Source organism: Centruroides vittatus, unplaced genomic scaffold (assembly GCF_030686945.1).
Source record: "Centruroides vittatus isolate TY-2023 unplaced genomic scaffold, ASM3068694v2 contig_1074, whole genome shotgun sequence".
Taxonomy (NCBI): Eukaryota; Metazoa; Arthropoda; class Arachnida; order Scorpiones; family Buthidae; genus Centruroides; species Centruroides vittatus.
The window spans coordinates 1579039-1605237 of record NW_027120692.1 but is presented as its reverse complement, the minus strand read 5'-3'; the positions used below and the strand labels follow the sequence as shown (position 1 = coordinate 1605237).

At 30.8% G+C, this 26199-nt stretch overlaps 2 protein-coding genes across 2 annotated transcripts in view; one reads left to right on the top strand and one right to left on the bottom strand.

Annotated features, from left to right (window-relative positions):
- Positions 1-1170: 1170 nt before the first annotated feature.
- On the top strand, positions 1171-17586 carry LOC136973469 (ESF1 homolog). The gene is made up of 12 exons (XM_067268205.1): positions 1171-1338; positions 1438-1702; positions 4176-4274; positions 4358-4536; positions 8879-9187; positions 9264-9495; positions 9598-9750; positions 12815-12951; positions 15114-15171; positions 16176-16219; positions 16285-16419; positions 17297-17586. The coding sequence occupies exons 2-12, from the start codon at positions 1447-1449 to the stop codon at positions 17546-17548; spliced, it is 1854 nt and encodes a 617-aa protein (XP_067124306.1). The 5' UTR covers positions 1171-1338; positions 1438-1446; the 3' UTR covers positions 17549-17586.
- Positions 17551-26199, bottom strand: part of LOC136973459 (BRCA1-associated protein) — a 34085-nt gene continuing 25436 nt past the window's right edge. The window contains exons 11-17 of the mRNA XM_067268195.1: positions 24702-24840; positions 24585-24623; positions 24370-24459; positions 21668-21781; positions 21543-21593; positions 21368-21463; positions 17551-17995 (exon numbers count right to left, since the gene is read on the bottom strand). Of these exons, the coding sequence (XP_067124296.1) occupies positions 17822-17995; positions 21368-21463; positions 21543-21593; positions 21668-21781; positions 24370-24459; positions 24585-24623; positions 24702-24840 (703 nt within the window). The 3' untranslated portion in view covers positions 17551-17821. The remainder of the gene's footprint in view (positions 17996-21367; positions 21464-21542; positions 21594-21667; positions 21782-24369; positions 24460-24584; positions 24624-24701; positions 24841-26199) is intronic.

Genomic DNA, 26199 nt, shown 5'->3' with positions numbered 1-26199 from the left:
CCAGACTATGGTATTCGGGTCGAAAAGTCCCAGGAAATTTTCGGGAGTGGTCTGACCAGGATATATCGGACCCTGTTCCTCACCACCCGGCTGTCCCAAGTGGGATGGTCAAACCCACGATAGGTTTGAAAGAAAGCCTTCGTAGTACTCACAAGTCAGAGTCAAAAAAGTAATTTATATTTTAATGTACCGGTGCACAAACTATGGCTTCCGGACCAAATCCGCCCCGCAAACATATTTGACACATATAAATGATAGAAATAGCCTAGTTTCAGTATATATGGAATATACAAAATACTTGTGGTTTGCCAAATTTATGCGCAATTTGCCAGCCAATCGAAAAATGTGGGCACCATTTGTTATAATGTATGAACGATTTACGGTTGTATCTAGTTGAACTATAAAAGTGATTATTTTTGAACAAGTTTAATTTCTTTGGTGTTAATGTAGATATTTGGGCTGCAATTTGAAAAAAACTGTAGACTTATAAATTTCCACTGTGGTCCGATGAAATAAATTAAAAATTGCAGCCCGACATTGTGACGATATCACAATAAATAATCGCTCGTTTTTTATTCTTTTAGCTCTGCGGGCACTAAGAGACTTTAACAAGTCTATTGGGAATTGGGCCTCACAGTGGGACGGCCGGATGAACTACGGGATCAATATATCGAGAAAGACCATCTGAAAAATTCCGGGAATTTCAATCCTCTATCCTACAAAGCAGTAGGCTGACACCACCCAGCTATATGTCTTTTTTAAAAAACTCTTTCCGCCCTGTAGGCACTAAGAGACCCTCTTTTCGGCCAGGCCCACAATGGGGCAGCCGGGTGGTGAGGGACGGGGCTGACATATCCGGTCGGAGCACCCCCGAAAAATTCCTGGGGATTTTTCGACCCGTCCGGATCGATCCGGGTCCCCCAGAGCGGTAGGCTGCCACCTTGACCGCTCGGCCATCCGGCTGACAAAAAGCTACATGTCTGCACTACATGTAAAAGTTTTGGTATACATTTATTTTATTTCTGATTTAATATATCTATAAATTATATATATATATAATTATTTATGTTTAAATATATTTTTCAAATACTGTATTTTTAATTTGTTAAATTTGGGCGTGATTTTGGCGATAGTTTTATAATGAATTTAAATAATCCGTGTTAGCATACAGAAGCTAGTACACGTGGTTTGTGTATGTGCAGTTCAAACTTCAAATATTAATTTGAAACGAATGTTAAAAATAATATGATGTCATATATATAGTATTAAGATACGTAAAGGAAATTGTCTCGATATTCTTTATGAACGTTTGGAATTTGGTAATTAAGTAGTTTAAAGGTCTGTTATACTGATTTTAATAGAGCTATTATTATTATTGGTTAATGTTACCTATGGTTTTTGAATGATTATTGAATATTTACTTCTATTTGTCTTCAGAAAATAAATATGGACAACGAAAAAGATGAAAGATTTTCTAATATTTGGAAAGATCCGCGGTTCAAACTGGTGTCGAAAAAAGACAGGAAGATTCAGATCGACAAAAGGTTTCAATCCATGTTTACAGATGACAATTTCAAAACGAAATTTGTCGATAAGAGGGGACGATCGATTCAGGAAACTTCTACCGAAAATTTGAAGAAGTTTTACGAATTAACTAGTAGCAGTGAAGATGAGAAAGAAAAAGTACAAACAGACGAAGAAGGTAAATTCGTGTATTTCAGCATCGTCCTCTGTAAAATATCAAGTATACATTTCTATAATCAATCCTGGAATGCATTGTGACACTTAATTTACTGAATTTCCTATAAGAATAACTAGTGTTGCTGCTATAAGAAATATAAGTGTTGTTTTAGACTAATTAGTTCTTATAGGAAACTGTAATCAGCTTTATGTTTATTGTATAATATGGTGTTAGCATTATCATTCCAAATACAATACATTATATATCGTAACTATATATAACACAAAAACAAATTGAGGTTATATGTATTTAATGTGATAGTCAAAGTTTGATTTAGTTTTGCCATTTATTTACCTAAAATATTGGCACTAAATTAAGAGTGGTATTAGATTAAAGTTTCTCAAACAATACAAATTATATACTATACCTGAAATTTTTTACAGTTATTTCAGGTTGATATTTAATATAGAAGAAAGACTATGACATTTTTTTTAATGTCCACTAGACGTAATGATCACTTGTTAAAAGGAAAGAAAGTAATAACTTACTAACTTTAAATTTCATATAGATATTTAACAAAACACTAAACCATACAAACTGTATTCTTGCAACAATGTAGAATGTATGTACTGATAGACATTTGGTACTTCCAATGTTTATTCAATAGTTTGTTATTCAAACTTTAATGAATGTTAAATAATTTTAATATATAATATGAAATATGCAATACATTCAACATTCTTAACATCTTGCAATAATGTCAAAATGTGCAAAAATAGTCACATGACAAAATGTAAAAGTTTTTATAAATATAAATGTTACACATGTATTTGAAGTTTTATATTTTTCAATGAAATACACATACTAAGATGATTAACATTTAAGATTCAAATTAACATACAATGCAAAAAATTCTAACAACACATCACATAACACTTCAAAAATTGTTAGTAATTTGATAAAGTGAAAATATATTCACATTGTTTTATAGTTTTCTGAACAACTAGGGATCGTGATGTTTAATTTAAGACTTCATTTGCTGAAGTTAATCAATGGGAAGTGTGTTAATTAAGTTATGTTTGTTTTTAAATATATTAGATAGGACAAATAAGAAGAAAATAATTTTATTTGTATAAAATTTATTAATATAAAATTGCCTAAAAGCAGTAATGCACGTATGGGTTATATTAGTCAATAATTTGAATCAGTACTTGCATTATATCAGGCATAATGCTTTCATTCTTTGATAATTACAGCTAAAATGTTAATCTACTGTAGATAATGAAAAGTAGTGTCTGAGACTGTTATTAGCATTGTGGTTTTTATCTAGATGAAATATGATATACAGTTGTGCATTTTGAAATGTTATTGATTAATATGTTATTCTTAACATACACTCATTCCCAAAATTAAAGTAACACAAATGTACATGACAAAATGAAGAAATGAATTCCATTACATGACAAAATGAAGAACTCCATCACAATGAGTCTTCCAAATGCCTTTTCTGAAGCATACCTGATAAGCTACTGATATATCAGGAACACTTCCTTGCTGTTAGCAGTCTTAGCAGTCACATGATTGATTGTAAGAAATGACTTTATTTTGCATTATATTTTATCACAGGGGTGGCCAACTTTTGTGCACATAAGATCTACTTTTTATCGTAAAAATGTGTCGCGATTGACTTGTTATCATAGGCATAGTCTAAGTGGGGAGGGGGAAGTGTGAAATACATACTATGTTCATACACTGTTTCAGTATGAAGTGTACTCACTGCTTATGAGTCGAGTCATAACTGCATGCATACAGTTGTGTTCGGTTACAAATATAATACATTAAGTCAAGACATCGCTAGCAATCGACCAAAATTGGCTTGGCGATCGACCTGTTGGCCACCCCTGTTTTATCACATGGGTGTGCTGCTATTGTTCCTCATTTGCATTATTCTTGTGATTGAATGGCACATTGCTGATTTACATATAATTTTCAGCTACTCACATTTCGTGGTATTGATTTTACACAGGTTTTGTGTTTGTACACAACCTGTATAAAAACCTTCTTCAATTTTGGACAGCAATATACTTTGAGAGTTATATATTGACAGATGATTTAACTACTGTATATACATACATTATTGTGAATAAAGTTATTGTATAAATAATTTTTTTTTTATTAAACACTTCAGATTATATCTGTTGATAGTAAATGAAACTTTCATTTAATTGAGCACCTACACAGTGATCTCAACAAACCATTTCTACACCTCAACAAAATACTTTGTTTCTGATTAATATATTTTAAACAATATATTGATTTAAGAATGTATATATTTCTATCTGAGTATTAGTTCAATTTCTGAATTAATACCCAGAGAAAAATTGTTCATAAAATTTTGACATTAATTATAAAAAATAAATAAAAATAAGATTGTTATATTGTTCTATTGTTCAATTTTAAATAATAAAATAATATTTTAATTATTCTTTTGAAGAAACTGATGAAGAATTAGATAAATCCAGACAAATTCAGGTTCCTTCTTTTGAAGGAGCAGAATCTGGTAGCACTACTTCTGAAGAAAGTGATTTGGAAGGTAAACTATTTGTATTATATAAAAAATTCTTTTTATTTTCTATTTATAGCTATGGATTGTTTTATGGTGAATACTTTTTTTAGTTGATGATGATGAATTTGATCACAAATGGGGAGAATTACATAATGATGCACCTGAGATTGAAAAACCAACTAAAAGAATTGCTGTCTGCAATATGAATTGGGATCGAATAAAAGCAGAAGACATTTTAGTACTTCTGAATTCATTTAAACCTCCAGATGGAGCTATTCAATCTGTAAAAGTGAGTAAGCTAATTATCATTTATAATATGACTTGTTTTTGTGTTTAATTGGTTTAAAGTATACCATAATTATTTATGCTCACCAGTGGCTGAGCGGTTCTGTCGCTAAACACTGGGAGTTTGGTTGCGGGTTTGCGCCGCACTCAGACGGGCTGGCCACGTGGAGTTTTCTGGGTTTTCTCCTTGATTGTAACACCTGAATAGGGGCCAGTTTCCCTTGCAAGACTTCCTGGATGGCATTTTCCCCTTGCATAACACCGCACTCCAGAGAAGGCAACGGGGAACCACTCTAGATGTAACTTCCCCCAGGATACACTTTGGCGCATTACCAACCATCTATTAACCTGCGCCAGGTGTTCGCTAATGTCAGATGTTCTGATATGGCATGCAGAAAGAGAGAATTATATGTACATAATTAATTAAAATACTGTTTAATTATTTTTTTGAATTCTATTTTTCTATAACTTTTAATCTTTTTTCTGGCACAAACAAGAATTTTTTATTCCTATTATTTTCAATAATACTAGTTCTGAGAATTTCTTATTCTTGATAACCTTAATTGAGTAGGGACATTCTGCTACTTTGTCATATCATAATAGAATTAAGGCAGAGCAGAAAAGAGTGAAACAATCCTTGCACTTCCCACTACGGAAGAGGCTATACTTGCACTGGCCAGACATAGAGAGATGATCTTTGCACTTGCTGACAGAGAGGCAAGAACAAAGCAATTGCTATTAATTGTTTTGTTCATTCTTTGCACCCATTTTGTTAGGCATGTACAATGCTGTTTTTTCTTCCCCCCCCAATTCCATTAGGCAAACTCAGTCATATCAGGAAGTATGGACATTGTCACTCTGACTCCACTTATCTTAAAAATGAAGTCATGGAACCATATTTTTTATTACATTTTGTTATTCCTCATTGCAATTAATGGAAAATGTTTATCAAAATTGACTGATTAATTTTTGAGAACAAATGCAATTCTGTAAGCCATCTAGAAGAAACTTTGTTAATGCTTTACCTCAATTATTAACTAATTTAGATATTGTAACTATATTGGTAATGATAGAACCATATTGTAACCATATTGGTAGATATGTAACCATATGTAGTAACCATATTGGTTACTTATGGTATCAACTGGGGTGACTTAGCACCTCCATCCCTCCATGGCTCTCAGCCACTTATACTTTAATCCTGGCATGGTATATATGTGGCATGTCCAAAAAGTGAAGATGCATTGCATATAAGCAGGAAGCTACTGCTTTAGTGCATACATTGACAATAGTTTATTTGACTTTGAACTTTTTGCACTCTTTTTGCAATCATTTGTCATTGCTATGTGAGTCTGGTTTGACTAGCATGCATTTACATGACTGTGCCAATTCAGAATACTACTAAATGTGAAGTACACTCTGTTGTATGTTTTCCCAATGCAAAAAGTGAGAGTGCTCAGTGGATATTCACAAACAGTTTCCATTTATGGGATCATTATGAATCGACAAAATGTAAGAAAGTAGTGCTGTGCATTCTCTGGAGGCAGGACCAATGTTCGGGACAAACACAGGAGTGGTAGACCGTCTGTGATCTGTAATGAACTTCAAAGAACTGAGGAATCAATTATGTAGATCAGCATCTCACAATAAGAGAATTGCATGAAATCATTCTGGAATGTCTAAGTTCATGCCTAACAAAGCTGTGACTATAACATTATAGTCCAGGAAATTGTGTGCATGTTGGGTACCCAAAATGTTAAAGAATAAACACAAAATGAAATGGATGGGCTTTGTACTCATCTTCATCACATGCCATGCACACACAGATGAGTTTCTCAACCACATTTTGATGGATGATAAAACTTGGATTTACCACCATTCTCCTGAATCTAAGTCATAATCACTGCAATTGTGCCAAATGCTGTTTTCTGGGACAGAAAAGGCATTCTTCTGATTGAATTCATCCCTCTCAGCACCACAATTAATGCTGCTGCATATTGCTAAATCTTGCAATGCCTTTGACAGGCTATTCAAAACAAACAGAGGGGAATGTTGACAACTGATGTCCACCTGCTTCATGACAACACTCAGGCTCACATAGTGATTGTCATCAAAATGTTTCTCAAACAATTCAAGTGGAAAGTTTTTGACCATCTACTAGGGTTTCTGAAACGGGATCCCGGGATCCTGGCTGTTTTTTTACCCTGGGAAATATCCCGGGAAATTTTTCTTATCCCGGGAAATCCCGCAAATTTCTTAAAAATTCACTTTTTTCTTATTTTGTGTTAAGGTTGGGGAAATTTTGCAAATAGAAATTATAATTAACTTATAAACTGTCAGAATACATTTGTATTTATTAATTTTAAACCTACTTATTAGTTTTTTAAATTTTTACTCGTTATGGCACGTCACTAATGGTCAATAATCAATATGTAGCTTATTTGTGGCAGGACTCTCAAAATTCTTTACCTGTAATATCTGTAATAATTGTGCTTATGTCGTCTTAATTTTCAAACATGCCCAGTAGCTTCAATAACTGCGTAACGCCAAGTTGTGCAAATTGGGCCAGGATACGAACAAAGTCTGTAAGTATGAAGTTTTTCTTCATAACCTGATTATTAAAGACAAACGAACTGCCGAATTATTGGGCTATGATGTTTCAATTAAAGCAGTTGAGTATGCAATTTCCCGCAAGCTTTAATAAATTTTTTCTACTTGTGAAAATTTCTAGTAGTTCAAAGGAAATTTTCAATATATATCTTACACAGCGTTATTAATATGATTTTGGAGGTTGCGGAACGTATTAAATTACTTTAAAAGACGAAAAATAATTATATCATTTGATTTCATGATAATTTGTATATGTTAAAAATAATTAATTTTGTCCCGGGATTTCCCGGGATCCCGGGAAACAGTTCACTTTTATCCCGGAATCCCGGGACAAGCAAAAGACCGGGAAACGAGAAACCCTACCATCTACCATACAGACCATACCTTGCTCCCAGTGACTTACACTTGTTTCTTTATATGAAGAGACATCTTGCAAGACAGTACTTCCATGATGATGATGATGATGATGATGATGATGATGAGATCAAAAATGAAGTTGAAATGTGGTACCGGCAGCCAGTGGTAGAATTCTATGACTGGGATACAGAAGCTAGTACCCAGACTTAACAACTGTTTGGACAATGGAGACAGTTATGTAAAAAAATAATGTACCAGTAAATAAGTTGTAGTGGAAGTTTGGTCAAATAAATATGTTTTGAATGAATACTAGCCATTGCATCTTTACATTTCAGACATGTATTTTACAGTATTATTTTTTCCATGCATCACACTTTCAAGGTCATTTTATAAAAAATGGAGGCAGTTTCAATATTTTTTTATTTTAATTCAAATCTAAATTAAAAAATAACATGTTCTGTTTAAAAAATTCAACTTCTGACCTGGATTGATCTTTCTGGTTGGTACCAGAAATTGAAAATATTGCCATTCAATACAATGTATCTGATCTAATTATTAAAATTTTTAGGACTTTAAAAGGGGTGTACGGGTGATCTGTGTCACCCTATATAAGAATGACAATTTTTAAATCATTTATTTATACAGCTAATGCGTACAATAGTTTTAAGCATAAAAATATGTATTATTCTGGTTATGTTGTAGCATGAATGGTTTGTCTCACATTGAGATTAAATGATAAATGGTAACAGAAACAAATCATTTTGTAATTTATATTATCGTTTTAAACTTTCTTTTATTAATTACAGTGTAAGAAAAGTAGTATATTCACTTATAGATTTCCCTCAGATAATCAAGATTCTACTTAATTTGAACAATTCATTTGGAAAAGAGTATATGAATGATAATAAATTAAATATATTATGAGCAATTATTTATTATGACATTGTCACAATGCCAGGCTGTAATTTTTAATCATATTTTTAATTTATTTAATTTAAAATATATTCTCTCCATCTCAAATTAGTAATGGGTTACTCTGTACGTCATACTTTTCCTTTAACAATAGAGCCATGCCAATAATCTAAATTGAAATAACATGACTTCTGGTTTGCATCAGAAGTTCGTACATGGTTCTTGAATTCAAATCTTGCTCTACCAAATGAATGTGATATCAAATCATTAAAAACATTAAGATTTAATAGTATAAATTATTTGAATTATAAGGATATAGTTTTGTTATTTAATGTTTATTTGACAACTTTTATATTTGTATAACAATTTATCTCCATTAACAATAAACATAATTTGAATATTCTGTATTCTGTAGAATTTTTGTGAATAAAAGAAAATAATTTTAAGCTATTTATATTATATATTAGATTTATCCATCTGAATATGGAATGCAAAGAATGAAGGAGGAAGAGATAAATGGCCCAAAAGAATTGGTAGAAAAAGTCTTGCAAAGTGATGAAGAGGATGAAACAGCGACAGAAGAGGGTGCAGCGTATCACAGAGAGAAACTAAGACAGTATCAGATTAGTCGGTTAAAGTATTACTTTGCCATTGTAGATTGTGATACACCCGCAACAGCTTCTGTGATTTATAAAGAATTGGATGGAATGGAGTATGAAAGTAGTGCAGTCAATTTAGATTTACGATTTGTACCGGACGACATGACATTTGAACAGGTAACAAATTATTAATCTAAAATTCAATAATATTTATTTTATTAATTTTAATCTCTTAATATTCACTATTTGATAGGAACCAACAAGTATGGCAACATCACTCCCTGACATGTCTAATTACAAACCATCTCTATTCACAACAACTGCATTACAACAAATACAAGTACGATTGACGTGGGATGAAACCAATCCCCGACGTCTTCAAGCTATGCGGAATGCATTTGAGAAAGGAAAAGAAGCAGATTCACAGAATGTTGATTTATCTGCCTTTCTAGCTTCATCATCTTCCTCATCCGATGAAGATGAAGGTAAAAATATGTTTTATAACAAAATTCTATTTCTATACTTAAAATTTAAATTAAAACTGTAATATTAAATTATTATTATTTTTTCTATATGGCACTAATCAGCCATTGAAGAAAACATTTCAAAAATTGATGAAATAAGTGAAAACTCTTCAAAAAAGACTAGAGTTGAAAAGTACAAAGAACTTCTGCAAAATTTGGGAAATGAAGGAGATAGAGAAGATAAAGATATGGAATTGGAAATTACGTGGGAACCAGGTAAGACGTAATGTTTAATTCTTGAATATGCTTGTTGAAAAACATTTTGTTTTAATCATCATGATAATAAAATTGCTGGTGAATTTATAAAATCAGTTTTTCAGTTACATCTACATGCTAGTCCAATATACTGCAAAATTTTTTATGATGATATTTTCTCACGTATTCATTTGCATTGATAAATAATTTGAATTCCAGCATACTATTAAACTACTTAAACTTTTCTCTTCTTGCAGTTGTCAACATCATTATAATGATGTATTAATTTTTTCTGGGCTGGCAAAAAAAACGTAAAGTAATTAGGTGAAATTCGTCATGCGGCGCATTTTTTAAATCGCAATATTTTGCTTCAAATCGTACTATATTCAATCTGTTTTTTGTGTTTGATTAAAAACATATTACAGTTTACGATTGTTTTATTTTCAGTTTAATACAAATTTAAAATAATATTAAAATTTGAAGTTAACAAACAAAAGAAAAAAAATTAATTTACAGAGATTGCTGAACTTATTAGTTAGACACATCTGTCTTCTTTTAAACAAAACAAACCGCAGCTCTTTAGCTAGAGCGGGAGAGAAGTTATTACCATTTTTTACACTATGTCTCAAAATACTTAGCCAGGAGAGGAGTCGATTGTTATTGTGAAGCAATGTCTCAAAGTTTATCAACATATATTTCTTCTTCAAATAGTGAATATTTGACACTTTTTATATATTTTTTCAACACTTTATACGATAATACACTATAATAAGCAATTAGTTAATTTTTTCCTGCAATTATGCAATATCTAGAAGTAATTAGTTTCCTGGTAAATTTTTCAACTGGAAGCTTTTGATAAGAAATCTTCTTGTCAAAGTAGAGTCAAATAACATGAAAACTAGTAGAATTACGCTCTAAAATAAAGAATATAGCTATTTTTTAATGTTTGTTTCGTTCTGACTCCAATCACGTGGATTGGTTCTTCTCAGAAAAATCCAGACTAGACAGTTCTGAAAAAACTCTCATTCATTGAAGTTGATTCAGTCATAATATAAATTACCAATTAGAGAATAATAGGCATAGAAACAAAAATTTTAAAGCCAATTAACAGCAAGATTTTACATAGACTTACTATAGGGAGGTGGAGTTTTACGGGATTATTTAATGCTAGATAGTTTTGAAAACATATTTACTTGCCTAAATATGTCAAATTAGCTAATTTAATGTCTAAGTACATTATTGTGATTGTTTACATTTTACTTCAAAGGTTGGAGGCGGGGCTTTTCGTGGCAATTTTTTCCTTTCACAAGTCTCTGATTAGTTAAAGTAATGTCAACAAAGACAGAAGATGCTCAATAAAACCTTAGAAGGAGTTTCCCTTTGATTGTTTTCAGTTAACTGTGAAGATTTGCTGTAGAATATGGGGGGGATGTATTTACTGAAATATTTATGGCCCATAAGTGGTAAACACTTACTGGCTTAAACAAAGTCAGTCGACCTACAGAAGAGTAAATCAAAACTAAGATTGCTGGAAAACTTGAATATAACGCCCTTAGGTATAAATTAATTAAAGAATTAATAAAAAAATTTGATTAATTCTTTAATTAATTTATGCTTAAGGGCATTGTCGCATGACCAATTAACAAAAAAGTCATGTGATATATGCCTATTAGCATCTAACTGTCCGGAAAAGGTTAAGTTGATTTTAAAAACTTTTGAGCTGAGTGACTTGAGCAATTTTATCATGCCAAGCCAGCATGTAATCATGTGACTTCCATGTGAATGACATCATTGATATCCACCATGTTTCATTTGTATGCTAACTGACAGAAAGAAAGGTGAATAAATCAAAGATGGATGATGAAAACATATATAGGAACTTGCAAAAGATGTCGAAAATGATGCCCTTGTGCATCTATGCACTTTTGTTTACAAATAATCATCATATACAAAGGTTCACAGTAATCATATTCAGACTGATTCTTAAGTAAAATGCTGATAGCTTCAGTGTTATTGTGAATGCTTTCCTTCAGTTTGCTTATAGTTTGGGGATTGGTCTCATATACTTTTCTTTTTAAATATTCCCTGCAAAATTTACATCACTGATGTTTTGTCATCTCAGTTTGGCCAATTTTAAGCGACACTCTGTACTTTCCAAATTCCTTTTATCAACAATTTCAGAAAAATTGGGAACTTCTATTATGTTTCAGCTGCTGTGTTCATCCATCAAGCCATTTTGTAGAAAATGATGTCAAAGTACACTTGAACCTGTTTTTGTGCAGTCTTTTTTTGTGCAATTTTTTATTTGTATGGTTAATAATAACTTCCCTTAAGTTTCGTCGTGATTGTTTTGTAGTTCCGACGAATCTGATGGTTATAAATATCGCAGTAGAAAGCTTTACAAGTTTAAATCTTGCTCTTTCTGGTCTCGAGAAATTTGTCGTTTCAGTCGGAGATAGATATTCCCGGCTGGGGGAAAAGTTTGACGTGTTGAAATGTTGGCGTCGTCGGCCAAACGGAAAAGTTTGCCGGAAATGATGTCAACGTTGACGCTACGTCAGTTGCGTTTTCCGCTCTCGGACAAATAAAAAATGCACAAAAACAGGTTTGAGTGTATCTGATGATGATTATTACTGATCAGCTGCATCTGATGTGCACGATAGTATATCCAGCTTGAGTGTCTAAATCACATAACCATGTGAGTTAGACACTCATTTTTTTAGGCTGTGCATACACAGTGCCATGATGACATTACTCATAGATAACTAACTTTCATTTTGAAAATGGAGCATACGAAAGGAAAAAATCTTCCATAAGTGAAACACATTATCAGATATTTAATTGTCTACATCATATTTACCTGTAAATAATGCTATTGTTATGAATCAAATGTGCTGCATGATGGTAGTTTTTAGCCTAATTAATTATTGTTTCTATCATTTATTTTCGGTAAATGTTATTTTCCTCCTTATGTGAACAAAACTGATTCTTATATCAAATAATGAAACCAATGAGTTAAAATAGAATTTATTTTATAGATTTGAAATTAATAGATTGATTACTGTAATTTATAAAATTATTCTAGGTCTACAAAAAAGTGCCAAGGAATTAGTTAAAGCAAAGCAAAAAACTAAAGAAATGACTCCTTGGGAGCAATATTTACAGAAACGAAAAGAAAAGAAAAAGAAAAAACAAAAGGAAGAGTTATCGGTATCAAATCAAGTAAAGTTACCTTTGTATTTAAAAATTATTATATATAATTATTGTTCATTTTCTTTATGATTTCTTTTCAAATTATATTTGAATTATTTTAAAAATTTATATATTCTTAATCTTCCAAAACCATGTTTTCTTAATTTTTTTGATTTCCAAACACAAGTCGTGTTACCATTTCAACACTTGGCGATATTCCATCTTTATTTAGTTGATACGAATTACAAGTACAATAACACTTTTTGGGCACTGCCCCTCCTCAGTCAATTAAACATCAAAAGGTTATACATAAATTCATTTTTATAATATAACTGAATATAGAAAAGTTATTCTAATATATTAAGTTAATAATTCTTTTCGCGTGACATGCCATGAGCACATTATCCAACTCAGAAAGCATATACATACACCAGCAATGTTCAATAGCTTCGATACCCTGTTTATAGTGAGAACTGTCAAGCTTCACAAAATAGCCATCAACCGCAGACTCTTCATTGTTAGCAAATCTTTTACCACCAAGCCATTTTTTCAAGTTTGGAAAGAGAAAATAATCTGAGCGGGCTAAATCTGGCAAATAAGGTTCGAATTGCTTCCTCACACACCCTAACTCCATTGATTTTGGCCACCGCGATAATGGATGTGTGAACTAGTGTGTTGTCTTGACAAAACAACACTTTCTTTTTTGCCATATTCGGCCGTTTTTTCTTGATTTTATCATTCATGCACTACAATAAGTTTGCATAATATTTGCCATTGATTGTTTTTCTTTTTTGAAAATAATCAATGAAAATTATCTTATACGCATCCAAAAAACTGACGCCATGACCTTGCCAGCAGATGGAACCGTCTTCACCTTCTTCGGAGCTGATTCTCTCCTTTCAGTCCATTGTTTAGATTGTTCTTTTGTCTCAGGTGTAAAGTGATGGACCCATATTTCGTCCATGGTTATGAACTCTGCTTTATTGCCGTGAAACATCACCAAACACTTGATTGAAACATTTTCACTACGCTGTTTTTGTTTCGTTGTGAGCAAACGTGGCACCCGTCTTGTGCACAGCTTTCTCATGTCCAAATGCGATGTACAGCACTTTTTGAAATGCCTACCATGTCTGCTAGCTCTTGCACTTTGAGTTGATGGTCATCCAATACCATTTTGTGGGTTTTCTTCACCATTTCTGGCATGGTCACCTCATTTGGGTCAACCACTGCGATGTTCATCTTGGCAGCTTGTACAGCCTTGTTTAAACTCTGCCACCCAATATTTTATTGTTGTAAATGAGGAGCAGAATCCCCCAGAGTAGAATCTAGCTCAGCTTTGATATTGGTTGGACTGAGACCTTTCAAATGAAAGTATTGTGTCACATAACGATGACTAATTTTTTCCTGTGTTTACAAATTCACAGAGATTGTTCACTATTAATGGCTGTCAAACAAATACTAAACAACGTAGCGTCTTCAAAACTTCAAACTTAAGCTTTATAAGGTTGGTTCTTTCGACCACAGTAATTTTTTCAAACAACTACCGTCATCTATACGTCAGGTCGAGTACTTCTGGAACAACTCTCGTATTTTGACACGTTGTTTCTCACTTGAAAACAATTTTATCACCATTATGATCCATATCGTCATTAAATTGCAATCATTTTCATTTAAAATCATTTTTATACATTTAATAATGCTACAAAATTAGATAAAATTAATTTTATAGCATTATTAAATGTGTGAAAATAAAATTAATAAAACATTGCTATGTAGTATTTGCTATTTAATCTCTTAATCTCCTGTTTGAGTGCTGAGAAAGACATGCAAAAGCCCTTGCCAAATTTCTGAGATTTTGAGAAGTAATAAATACAGTAAATCAGAGAGTATTGTATCATCATTACGAATGAGAATTTAGTTCTTTTCAGTTTATTTATAATTCTAGAAAGACTAGCAGAGTAAATTTTAGTGGCATTTTCTACAAAGTTACATTAAATGTAATTGCATTATTATGTAAATTAATAATCGTGTATAGATTATTTTTCAATTGTCGCAAGTATTTTTGTCATGTAAAGTTCAATTTGTTTCTATCATTGGAATATAACCCACTGCACACTCATTTGTGCACTTTGTAATGTGTCTAATTTGTTTACGATTTCTAAAATTATATAAATTATTATTTTATTTTTTAGGATTCTGATAGTTCAGAAGATATCAATGTTGAAAATGGGAATAATTTCAATAGAGAAGGTTAGCTTTTTATTATTTTTAAAGTAATATGACTTATGAAAAAATTCTTAATATCATAAAAATAACAATCTGAATAAACAGGTTTAAATCACAATGGCCTTTTCACACAAGTAAAGTTTCTTTATAGGTTGGAATATTCAATAAAACTACAAAAAATTGTAATTTTATTGGAAAATTTATAAATTTGTGTATTTTTATGGAGGCAGCTATGTACTCTTTCCTTCTCACTTCTCTTCTCTAGAAGCCTGCAAAAAAAGGCTGAAAGAGGTTGGAGTTTTGTTTGTGGGAAACTGTCTAGTTATTCAGATTGTAAAAAGCTGGTTATATATTAAACTAGCAGGTAGGCCTGTTAAAAGAGTAATTTCATCAACGAACTAAGTATTTCTAAAGAAAGGTCGAATTTGAAAAACAAATATTCTCATATTGTTCGATTTTCATTGAATGTTCTAAAGAAGAAAAATCGAGAAAAACCGAACTAATCTGTTTAAATTTGAAAATTGAATATGTTCTAACATTTTACTCTTTTTCTTTCTTTTTTTTTTCTCCAGCGCCCGAAAATCTTGCACGTCGCTTTCTCTTGCTCTTCATTGTTACTTAACACTTTGGTGTAACACAATTCCTTAAATTTGGTACCCTGTGTACCAAATTTAAGGAATTGTGTTACACCAAATGTAATTGTGTACCCTGTGTACCAAATTTCAACTTTCAACTTTCAACTCCCAACCGTTTGGACACGTCTCGATAATGTATATAAAAGCTTTAATCTCGTCCCTCCCCCCCGTGGAGAGGAATTTCGAAAAATCCCTTCTTAGTGTGCGTTCTTGTGACGTACCCTAACTGTGTACCAAATTTCTACTTTCAACTCCTAACCGTTTGGGCCTGCACTGATTATTATCATCATCATCATCAACTCATCTCGATTATATATATATAGATTAAAATATCAATTTCTTGTGATTTTATTGAATTTTTAATATATTATTTTTTTAATATAAAAAAATTAGGTTTGTCTGATGGCAGAGAGACAGATGACAAAGAAACAGAAATGGTAAATCAATTACTTTTAAAAAATTTTAAATGTTGTACAGCCTTTAACTTTAAAACCTTTCGTAGTTGAAACTATTAACTGCTGACAGAGATGTTGTGGAGAATGAAGAATCAATAAAAACAAAAAGTAAAAAGAAGAAAAAGTTAAAGAAAAAGAAAGGACAAAAATTAGGGAATGCAAAAGAACTAGAAAATTTTCAGGTAAATAATATTATTATCTGTTTCAAATAAGTTAGCACTTTTTGAAAATAATGTAAACTGTTAGTGCAAACAAATGTTTTGTTAAGTGTTTTTACATTGGTATTATTCCGTATTTATTGGCTTATAAATAGCCTATTTAAAAGTCAAAAATGACAATACAGCCATGTGCTAAACGGAGAAGTTGGCAAGTGACAAAATCTGGTTAAAAGATTAAAAAGGCAAAATTATCCTTTGAATTAAGCTAAAAATAATGCAATATGAAATTCCAAATTGCCACCTCTGTGATGATAATTTGCATGCAGGAGGTAGGAAGTTTTGTTATGATAAACTGATAAAAACTAAGTAAAAACCTTTCTAAATGAAGAAACTTGTGTAGTTGGATAACAGTGCTTAGAAACACGAGTCCAGTGTATTGGCAGTAATTTTTTGAAGGTTTGTTTCTTAAATTTATCATTATAAAATTAGGATATCTTTCATTCTGCAAAGTTTTATAAGCCATCAAATACAATACTCTTAAATTAATTCTACATAAGGAGAACCAATGAAGTAATCATATTTTAAATTTTAATTAGACACTAAAAATTACTTTTATATTTCTAAACAAAACTAACTGATAGCTCTTAATCATAATCAATCTTACTTTTATTGCCAAACAGTCCAGTGGTTTTTTTTAAATATCCATTTTCCAATTAGAATCGGTTTATATTTAATGCTGTTTGAAATTTTTATTAATACGTTTATGTGGTATGTGGTATGTAAATCTGAAGAAAAATTCCTATTTGACAAAGTAATAATTGTTAGAATCACAATTTCAGGACATTACTACATTAATGTTATAAGTTATTTACAGTGATTTGAATTGTATACCTATTTTTAGGTTGATGTGAATGATCCTAGGTTTTCTGCTCTGTACACCTCTCACTTTTATAACATTGAACCAGCCGATCCCCATTTTAGAGAAACTGAAGGAATGAAGGCAATTTTGGAAGAAAGAAAGAGACGGAGGGAAAAATACGTCAAAGATAAAGAAACTAAGATTCCGGCTAAATCAAACTTATCCAGGGAGACGGAGAATTTAGTATCGTCGATTAAACAGAATGCTTTATTTAATAAGAGAAAGAGAAAGTAATGTATTTTTTTGTATTAATAAATTTTATTTAAACAAAACTTAACACACAAACATGTTCATAGCAACAGAATTTAAGAATAGGTGAATTTTCAGATTGCACACTCTTTTATAAAAATTTTTATATGTCATTGTTCTTCTCATTTAAATATTGCAGTTTTCACACAAGATCATACATACACTTATATATATTTGATCTCTATATACATTTTACATTGTGCATATTATTTTATATACTCTTCCGAATAGTAATTGGGTGAAAGATTCATTTTCACGTTAACGCTTCTTTTTGCTCCGATGGCGAGGTGTGACTGGTCCGGCGGATGCACCGACAACTATTTGGCCGTCTTGTATTTCTTGTCTTGTCGATTCCGGCATATTCTGCAAGGTGTCGCGGGCTTCCAAGTAGAACATCAAATCACGTACCTGGTGCTGTAATTCTTGAATTTCCTGTAACAAGTAGAGAATTCTTATTTTTAGCATTAATGTATATCATTCAGCTATGAAGAAAATGACAACTAGAATGAAATATATTTTTGCTACATTGTGTAGAATTATATTTGTGAGAAATCTAAATTATGGAGCAGAAGTTTTTAGTTGAACTTTCAGAAAGTAATTTTGTGCAATATTTAATATCATTTATCATTGTATTATTTTAATCAAAAGTGCATTCTTACCAATAATGCAAGAATTTTATAACTTAATTTAACCATTCTTATCAACTAAGTTGCATCTTTGAGAAAAATTCATATGAGCTGTGTTCGTCTTTCACTGGAAATAATAACAGACACAAACATACATAATTACCTGCTAATTTGTTAACTTAAATTTCTGTAACAGTATATTTTTTCTAACCACTGAGCTAATTTCTTTTTGACAATATCTTTGTCACAAAATTCAGTTTTTTGCATTATTTATTACTTTCTTCAGCTGACTGCATTTGTTCATGGAATAAAATAAAAATTATCCCTCAATTACAAACAGAAAATATATGGATTTAAATTCCTTTGTAGTATTTGATTGTCATACTTAAAAATAGTTCTAGCTTTATGTAAGACTAAACTGTTTCAACTAAGCTTGCTTTACTATTCTGGAAGCACTAAAATGGATAAATAGTGAGGTATATAAAACTCAACCATCTAACACAGAATTTAAACCAAGGTGGCAAATTCCAAGAGTCATACTAAGATGATATCCAAAAAGAGTTTAAATATTGTTTATCTCAATTATCTTGATTTGATATTCAGGATAAACTTTTCTATGCTTTTTCCTGGTAATATTTGTAATTTAAATTTCAATATATACATTACAGGTTGACAGAAGTAGCAATAACTTTATACGTTAGTAGAAGGAAAGTACATTAAATTACATTACCATTACGAGTGGACAAAAAGGAAGTCAGTAAATAATGTGTTCAACATACAGGTTTACCACTACAGACATCTGGAATGACCTGCATTTTGAACATGTTATTCACTGATTACCATTACAAATAGGTAAAAGGAAATGTAATGTATTTTACTTCTAATAACATATAAAGTTGTCAGTACCCATTGAAACAGCCTGTACAATTGTCATTGACTAATATACAGGAATGAGAGAAGTTTTTCTTTTCCCTCGTGACATGACAGTTTTCTTACGTTCAGCTTTTCCTCTATTCATATGCAAATTTTCTCTTTTGGGTGTTAATAGTTATCCTGTAAATTTTTTAAACTTTTTATTAAATTTAATAAGTTACTATTGTAGATAATATTTTCAAAAAATAACAGATGCTGTTACATAATTCTAATATTTGGTCTACCTCAGTACACTTTCATGTGTGTCAATAATCTACAACAGCTGAAAAAAACTCCAGAGAATAATGCTTTGATATTCCTCCAAAATATAAAATCAATCACAGAATAGGAATCAAGGTAATAGATATTGTCTGTATATCATTATCATCAGAAACAAATAATACTGATTTTTTATAGTCCTTCCTAAGGACTGTAAAAAGTCAGCAGTAGCAGTTGCAATGGCATCATTGCAACTGCTACTGCTACATTTGAAATTTTGCATTACTTTTGCGTGATGTTATACAAAACTAATCCTGGATATCAGGAATGGTTGAAAATTAGATATAGAATTGTTAGTCAATCTTGACTTTAGAATTAATCAGTAGTTTTGGCCATATTTAGTGCATGTTTCTTAAAATTTCAGATGTCATCAACTAATAAAACTAATGACAATGACAAACACTGTGTAATAAGATGAGAAGTCATCAATTAACAGGAATGAAATGTATTTCAAGATCCAAATATATCATTTTCAGAACTTTGTTCACGTTAAATATTAAAAAATAAAGTGAAATTCCAAATACATATGTTAAGTTTTTTGAAAAAAATTTAATAAATGAAATGAAAATAAATTAAAATTTCTTTAGTGTGTGAGATTTTATGCATGTGCTGTTCCATTTAAAATTTTTAAGTACACTGCCTTTGTTCAAAATTTGGATTTTGGTACTAAAAGTTCATAGCCTTATAACCCATACCCATAAGTCTAGTTCTGTGCTTTTGTATCAGTTATTCCACAATCTTCAGTCTTGTTAGATAAATAGGAATGTGCAGAAATCATGATACCTGATATATCTTTGGCAAGAGAATTGTTCACTAAAGCTAGTGTCAGTTATTTTTTGAAGGTCACCCTATATTTCTTTATCTTTTCATTAAAGAGAAGTACCATATCTCCTACTCCTATATAGAACTTGGCCAAAATCAACAAGAATCTTGTAAATTCTGATAATTTAGTTTTTACTCAATCTTTTCATTTTTGATTAGGTCACACATAATTGGAGCTCTAAATGTAACCACTTTAAGGCTAGACATACTATTCATAGCAAGATTATTCTCTTTAATATGTGATCTAAGACAGTGTTCTTCAACCTTTTCGCACCTGCATACTGACAAAAATAGGATTATTATTTTGTGGTCTGCGGACAGCCACACTGCTACAGGAAGCAGTCCAATCCAATCACTCATTAATGTGCATGCATTGCTTACGATAAAATAATAATTAACAATATGTTATTTACCTGAATTTCGTGAAATATCACAGATAATGTAATGCAATTAAACATTGTCCTAAACTTCCACTATTTTAATTCTTTTTACCCCTCTGTCCTTAATGTTTTACTTTTATATTGTCTACTTGGATGTAGTTTCTCTCTTTACTAATCAGAAACTACACCAGTATAATAAGTCCTATTCCACTATTTGTTTTCTATACTTTAAGTTGACTTAAATTAGGTTAAAAGTGAGGTTGTGGTATATATGTAAGATTTGTTTGAATTCCTATTAAAAAAAACGATGATAATCAGTTTTTAGGCTAAAAAAACACAGTAATTAAGGCAAAAAAATCCTATGACCTTAAGACAGAAATAAAAACTATTGTAGATTATTGTTCTAAAATTACAATGTTTTAAATTAGTGTGACATTAGTCTACGAAATTTTTCCTGGACTAGTGCCGGTCCACAGACCCAAGATTGAAGAGCACTGATCTAAGAAACTAGTTTGTATTAACTCCTGTTAATTTATCAAAATAGCTATACTGTTTTGTATTTTCTGTTTTAAAAATTTTTGAAAAAATAGGAATTAAACTATACATATAAAATTTGATTTTAAATAGTAAACAGATTAGATTAAAGAACACTTTTTATGTTCATTATTTTTTAAAATAAAAGATATCTGATCCTGAAAAAAACAAAGTCCAGTTAACTAACTTCTCTTCTTTTTAGTTGAATTTAGATTTTTATAAACTTACTTTCAAGGCAGTTAAAATATTACCTTCTCTTTAGATTCTTGAATATCCTTAATTTGTTTTTCTGTTTCTTTCAATCTCTGCTGCCAAGATTGTTGATTCTGACGTAAACATTTATTCATCTACGTAATAAAGATTCTTTAAAATATGTAATATATTTTAGAGCAAAATTTTGTCTAGATTAAATATATTAAAACTTACTTCTTTTTCCTCTTTTAGTTCTAAAACAGCTTTATTCAATTTTTGACATAACTAATAAAAAGAAAACAATACTTTTGTTGTATTCTTTCAAACTGAAGTAAATTCAGTATTAAAATAATTTATACTTGAGATATCTTCTTTTCTTGAGATTGCTTTTCTTTACTAACACGTGATAATTTTTCTTCTAATTGTTTTCTTTCTTCTATAGCCAATTTTGTTTTATCTTTTAATTCTTCTAGCTATATAAAATTATATTATTATTATTTTGATTATTTATATAAATAATTTATATATGTACAAGATGATTCAAAGTTCTTTATAAGTTGTCTGATTTTAAAGTTATATTTCCTGTTCAAAATACTTATGTCTATAAATGATGATAATTCCAATTTTTGAAATTCAATCACTTATTTCTTTTAAACATTGTAGAATTACAAAGTTATAAAATGAAACCAATAAAACATCTAGCAATGAATTGTGTAACTTTTCCAGCTGTTATAAAAAGTTTTTTGTAACAAAATCTCATATTAATTATTGTAAAAGGGCAAAATGCAAAATGCCTTGAGATATGACACCTGACATCCCTCTATCTCTACACTCTCTTGACCTTAATGGTCAATGCCCCTTATACACAAGCTAACATCCCAAATGCCATTTTTTTTTCCTTTTATTTATTTTTGAGTTCAGGAACAAAACATGGAAATTTGCAAAAAACAAAAAAAAAACCCTCATTTATTTCAAAGTTAAAAATGAAAAATGCTAAGAAATGATCATTTATATACAAGTATAATATTCGTTTAACTGATGTATAGCTAAATTATGCAATGCTAATACTATGCTTTCCACAAAAGACAAAAACAATGGATTTTTTTTCATTTGTAAATTTAAAGTAAAAGTTATCTCAAGCAGGAATTATTGGTGAAAAATACACAACTCCTGACTTAGTATTTTTAAAATCAACTCCAACTCCCGATTTCTTTCACTAATGGACTATTAACCTTTTGACAAAAATAATATTTTAAGAAAAATGTTTGAATTTGAATTTAAAAAGAAAAAACAAAAAATCTTTAGAGGATAGATTCCAGTCTTCAGAAAAGGTAAAGTTTAATCTCATATTTGTAAGGTTATACTTTGACTTTAACTATTCATATCTTATTTTATTTAAAACTAGCAGATCCAGCCATGCATTTCTGTGGCTCAAAATGTATCTATTATAAATATATAACACTTTCCCCATGGGGGATTTCGAAAAATCCCTTCTTAGTGTACGTTCTCTTGACGTACTCTATTAAAACGCAAAAAACTGCATCTAAAATAGTATAATAGAAGCTGAGTTCTTTATGGTAAGCCTTAATCCTGTCCCTCTTCCCCGCAGGGAGAATATCAAAAAATCCCTTTTTAGTGTATATTCTGTTGACGTACCCTATTAAAAGGCAATCAAAAACGCAAAAAACACATGTAAAATAGTATAAATAGAAGCCAAGTTCTTGTAAGCTTTAATCCTGACACCCCCCCGGTGGGAGGAGAATTTCGACATATCTTATATAAAAACACGTGCATATTCGAATGCAACATTGTATCAAAATTTCAAAGGAATCGGTAGGAACAAACAAACATTACATTTTTATTTATATAGAAGATAAGTTTTAAATAAAAACGTTTTAAAATTAGTATCATATTTTACATACATTGACCTCAGAAACATGAAAACAATGGCATTAATGGCTTTAAAACATTTTTTAAACATCAAAAAACTTAACAATTCCTTGTGTCATGTTAACTCCTGACTTCATCCCTGATTTCAGATATTACTAATCCTCTTTAATTTGATATCTTTCTATTATCTTCAATATTTAAAAAAATTAACTGACCTCTGAAAATTAGGTCAAAATCATTGTTGAATTTGACATCATGGATTTACTTATATTTTTAAATATGCATGTGTGAGAATCCAACTTTTAACAAAAATCAGTCGATGTCGTCATACTTATTCAACAAGTTGTCATCTACTACCTGAGAGAATCTCCACTTACACTTTCTCGACAGCAAAAACAATGCATTTCCATAACCTGCTGACCTCTTAGCTGAGCAATATCGTACTAATAGCATAATTAATGGCCGAAGAGTCAGTCGCCATTTTAGTTTCCCCCAAGTCAAGAAGTTGCCACCCTAAGGATAATCGTCGCCAGTTCCTCGACCAATACTCTGTGCCTCCGAAACAGATTATACTATCAACTTGGACCCGAACTGCCTCCAAATTGGAATAACTTTGTTGTCGAAACCCCAAATAATTTGAGAATCCATCGACACCAAATCTACTCCCGGAAAGGGACATTTACCTCGCTGACTAGTCAGATATACATTGTCCAGAACTGTTCTCATCCTCTCCTGCATCAAGACTACAACCAGATCCTTTGATTACACGTATTTATCACCACATGGACCTCATGTAATCTCTCTCTCTCTCGCGACCCTTTTGTCTATAGACCTCTTAAAGCTATTGTCTAACAAAATTGTAAATTTTATCATGTTTTCTTTGAAATTAAATCATTATTAGTTGTTAACTTGGCATCTGAGTGATTCACTTCCAGTATGCTGTCTCTCAATCCTCTGCCATCCTGAATCCGATTGCCCACGCACGCAGCCGCTCGTGTGACCTACATTCTAATACCGAATCGACACGTCTCAGCTTCTGTGTCAATCGGGACACAGTGGCATCAATCCTGACAAGACACTAAAGAGGTGCTGACCCTCCAGTCACACACATTATTTCTCTGAAAGTTATTGGCCTGGATTTAAATATTAAAGGATTACTTTAATTATTTACCTGTCTATGAGATTCTTCTTCCATTCTGCTCATTCGACTTTCAAAGAAGTGCCTTTGGGTTTCAAGTTGACTTGTAAGTAAGTATGTATACTGAAAATATATTACAATATAAATGTAATTCTTATCTAAAAAAATATTTTTGGATACAAATATAAACTTTAAAAACTATAAATATTTATCTAATGGTAAATGAAGTAACAAAATAGTTATTTTACCTCTAATTTTATTGAATCTAATTTTTCTTCTTGCTCAGCCTAGATAGAAAAAAAAAATCAATGACAAAAAATATTTTATAAAATTCAATATATTTGAAATAAAATACAAAAACTTGCCCAGTGAGATTCCAGTTCTACTAATTTTCCATCAGTTTTATTCTGAACTAGTCGATGAACATAATTATCTCCTGCATAATCCCAAACCCTGTTATTACCTAACTGCATTGCATAAGTATGCTGAGTTTCTAGATAATGTCTGAAAATATGAAATGTGTTAATATGCATAGTAAATGCATAGGTATTGAATATATTATCAACAATTTATTAACACAAATCTTTACAATATGATATGGCACTCAAATAATTTTATTTTTCTGCAAGATTAACAAAGAATAACTTAGAAGATAAATAAAATTACTTAAATTAATAAGTGAAAAGATCTTGTTTCAATCTCGAAAGAAAAGATTTTCATCGGTAGTTCTTTTTTCAAGAATGCTCCAATGTGCCCAATATTATCTATATATATAACCCATTCAACAGGTGTCCGTCCTTCCTTCCGTCCGTCCGTCCCGTAACAGTTTGATAACCGACACTAGAGGTGCCCCTATCATGTGTCATATTTCAAACATTCAAATTAAATTAACAATATAAATTATTATTCTTCATTTGGTCAATATAACAATATAAATAATTAATAAATTCCTATTACAAATATACTGATTGTCACGGAATGCCTGTAATGTTCACTAGGGGGCGAATAACGAAAAACCGGATAGATTTGAACCGCTACGATAAAACGATAAGTGAAATAGTTAAGCTAATATTTTAATATAATAATAGAAACCTTTCATGGCACGAACAGACGGATGGAAGGAAGGACGGACACCTGTTGAATGGGTTATATATATAGAAGATTAAGTGCATCAAACTTTTAAAAATTAAGCGTGCACAACTTTCATATATTAAGTGCATTAAACATGCCTCATAGAAATTTGTAATACTGCTAAAATGCCCACTAGGGGGCGTCCCGGGCTACTAGTGTTATATAATATAATACTAAAATGTTTTGTCAACATATTTACATGAGTATCTTTTTGTTTAATTAAGTTCTAAGTAGAACTTTATTAACTATAATGATCTAAAGCAAGCATAATTTAATCCAATTTAGTTTCACAGATTTTTGCCACTGCCACTCTGATGGACTCTACAGCAGAAGCCAAAGGCTTAAAGTAGAAATTCACTTAGTCAGTTTTAAGTGCAGATATTTGTGTCCTGCTGAATACACAAATCTATATTTGTTCATTAATTTTCTTTTGCATTTTTTTGTATCTGTTCATGATTATGACACATTACCAAAAATTTGTTTTTTTTTTAAATAGTAGGCTGACAAACTATCATCAATTTGAGTAATTTATTATAATTTATAAAAAAATACAACAAATATAAGAATATAACAAATTTAAATTAGCAGAACAATATTTATTGAACAGAGTTCAAACTGAAATTTCAAATTTATATGTCAAATAGTTAACATACTAAAAAGATACATATACTCGCACAACATTTAAATTTTACAATATAAAGAAAATTTTTAATTTGTAAATTAAAATAAAAG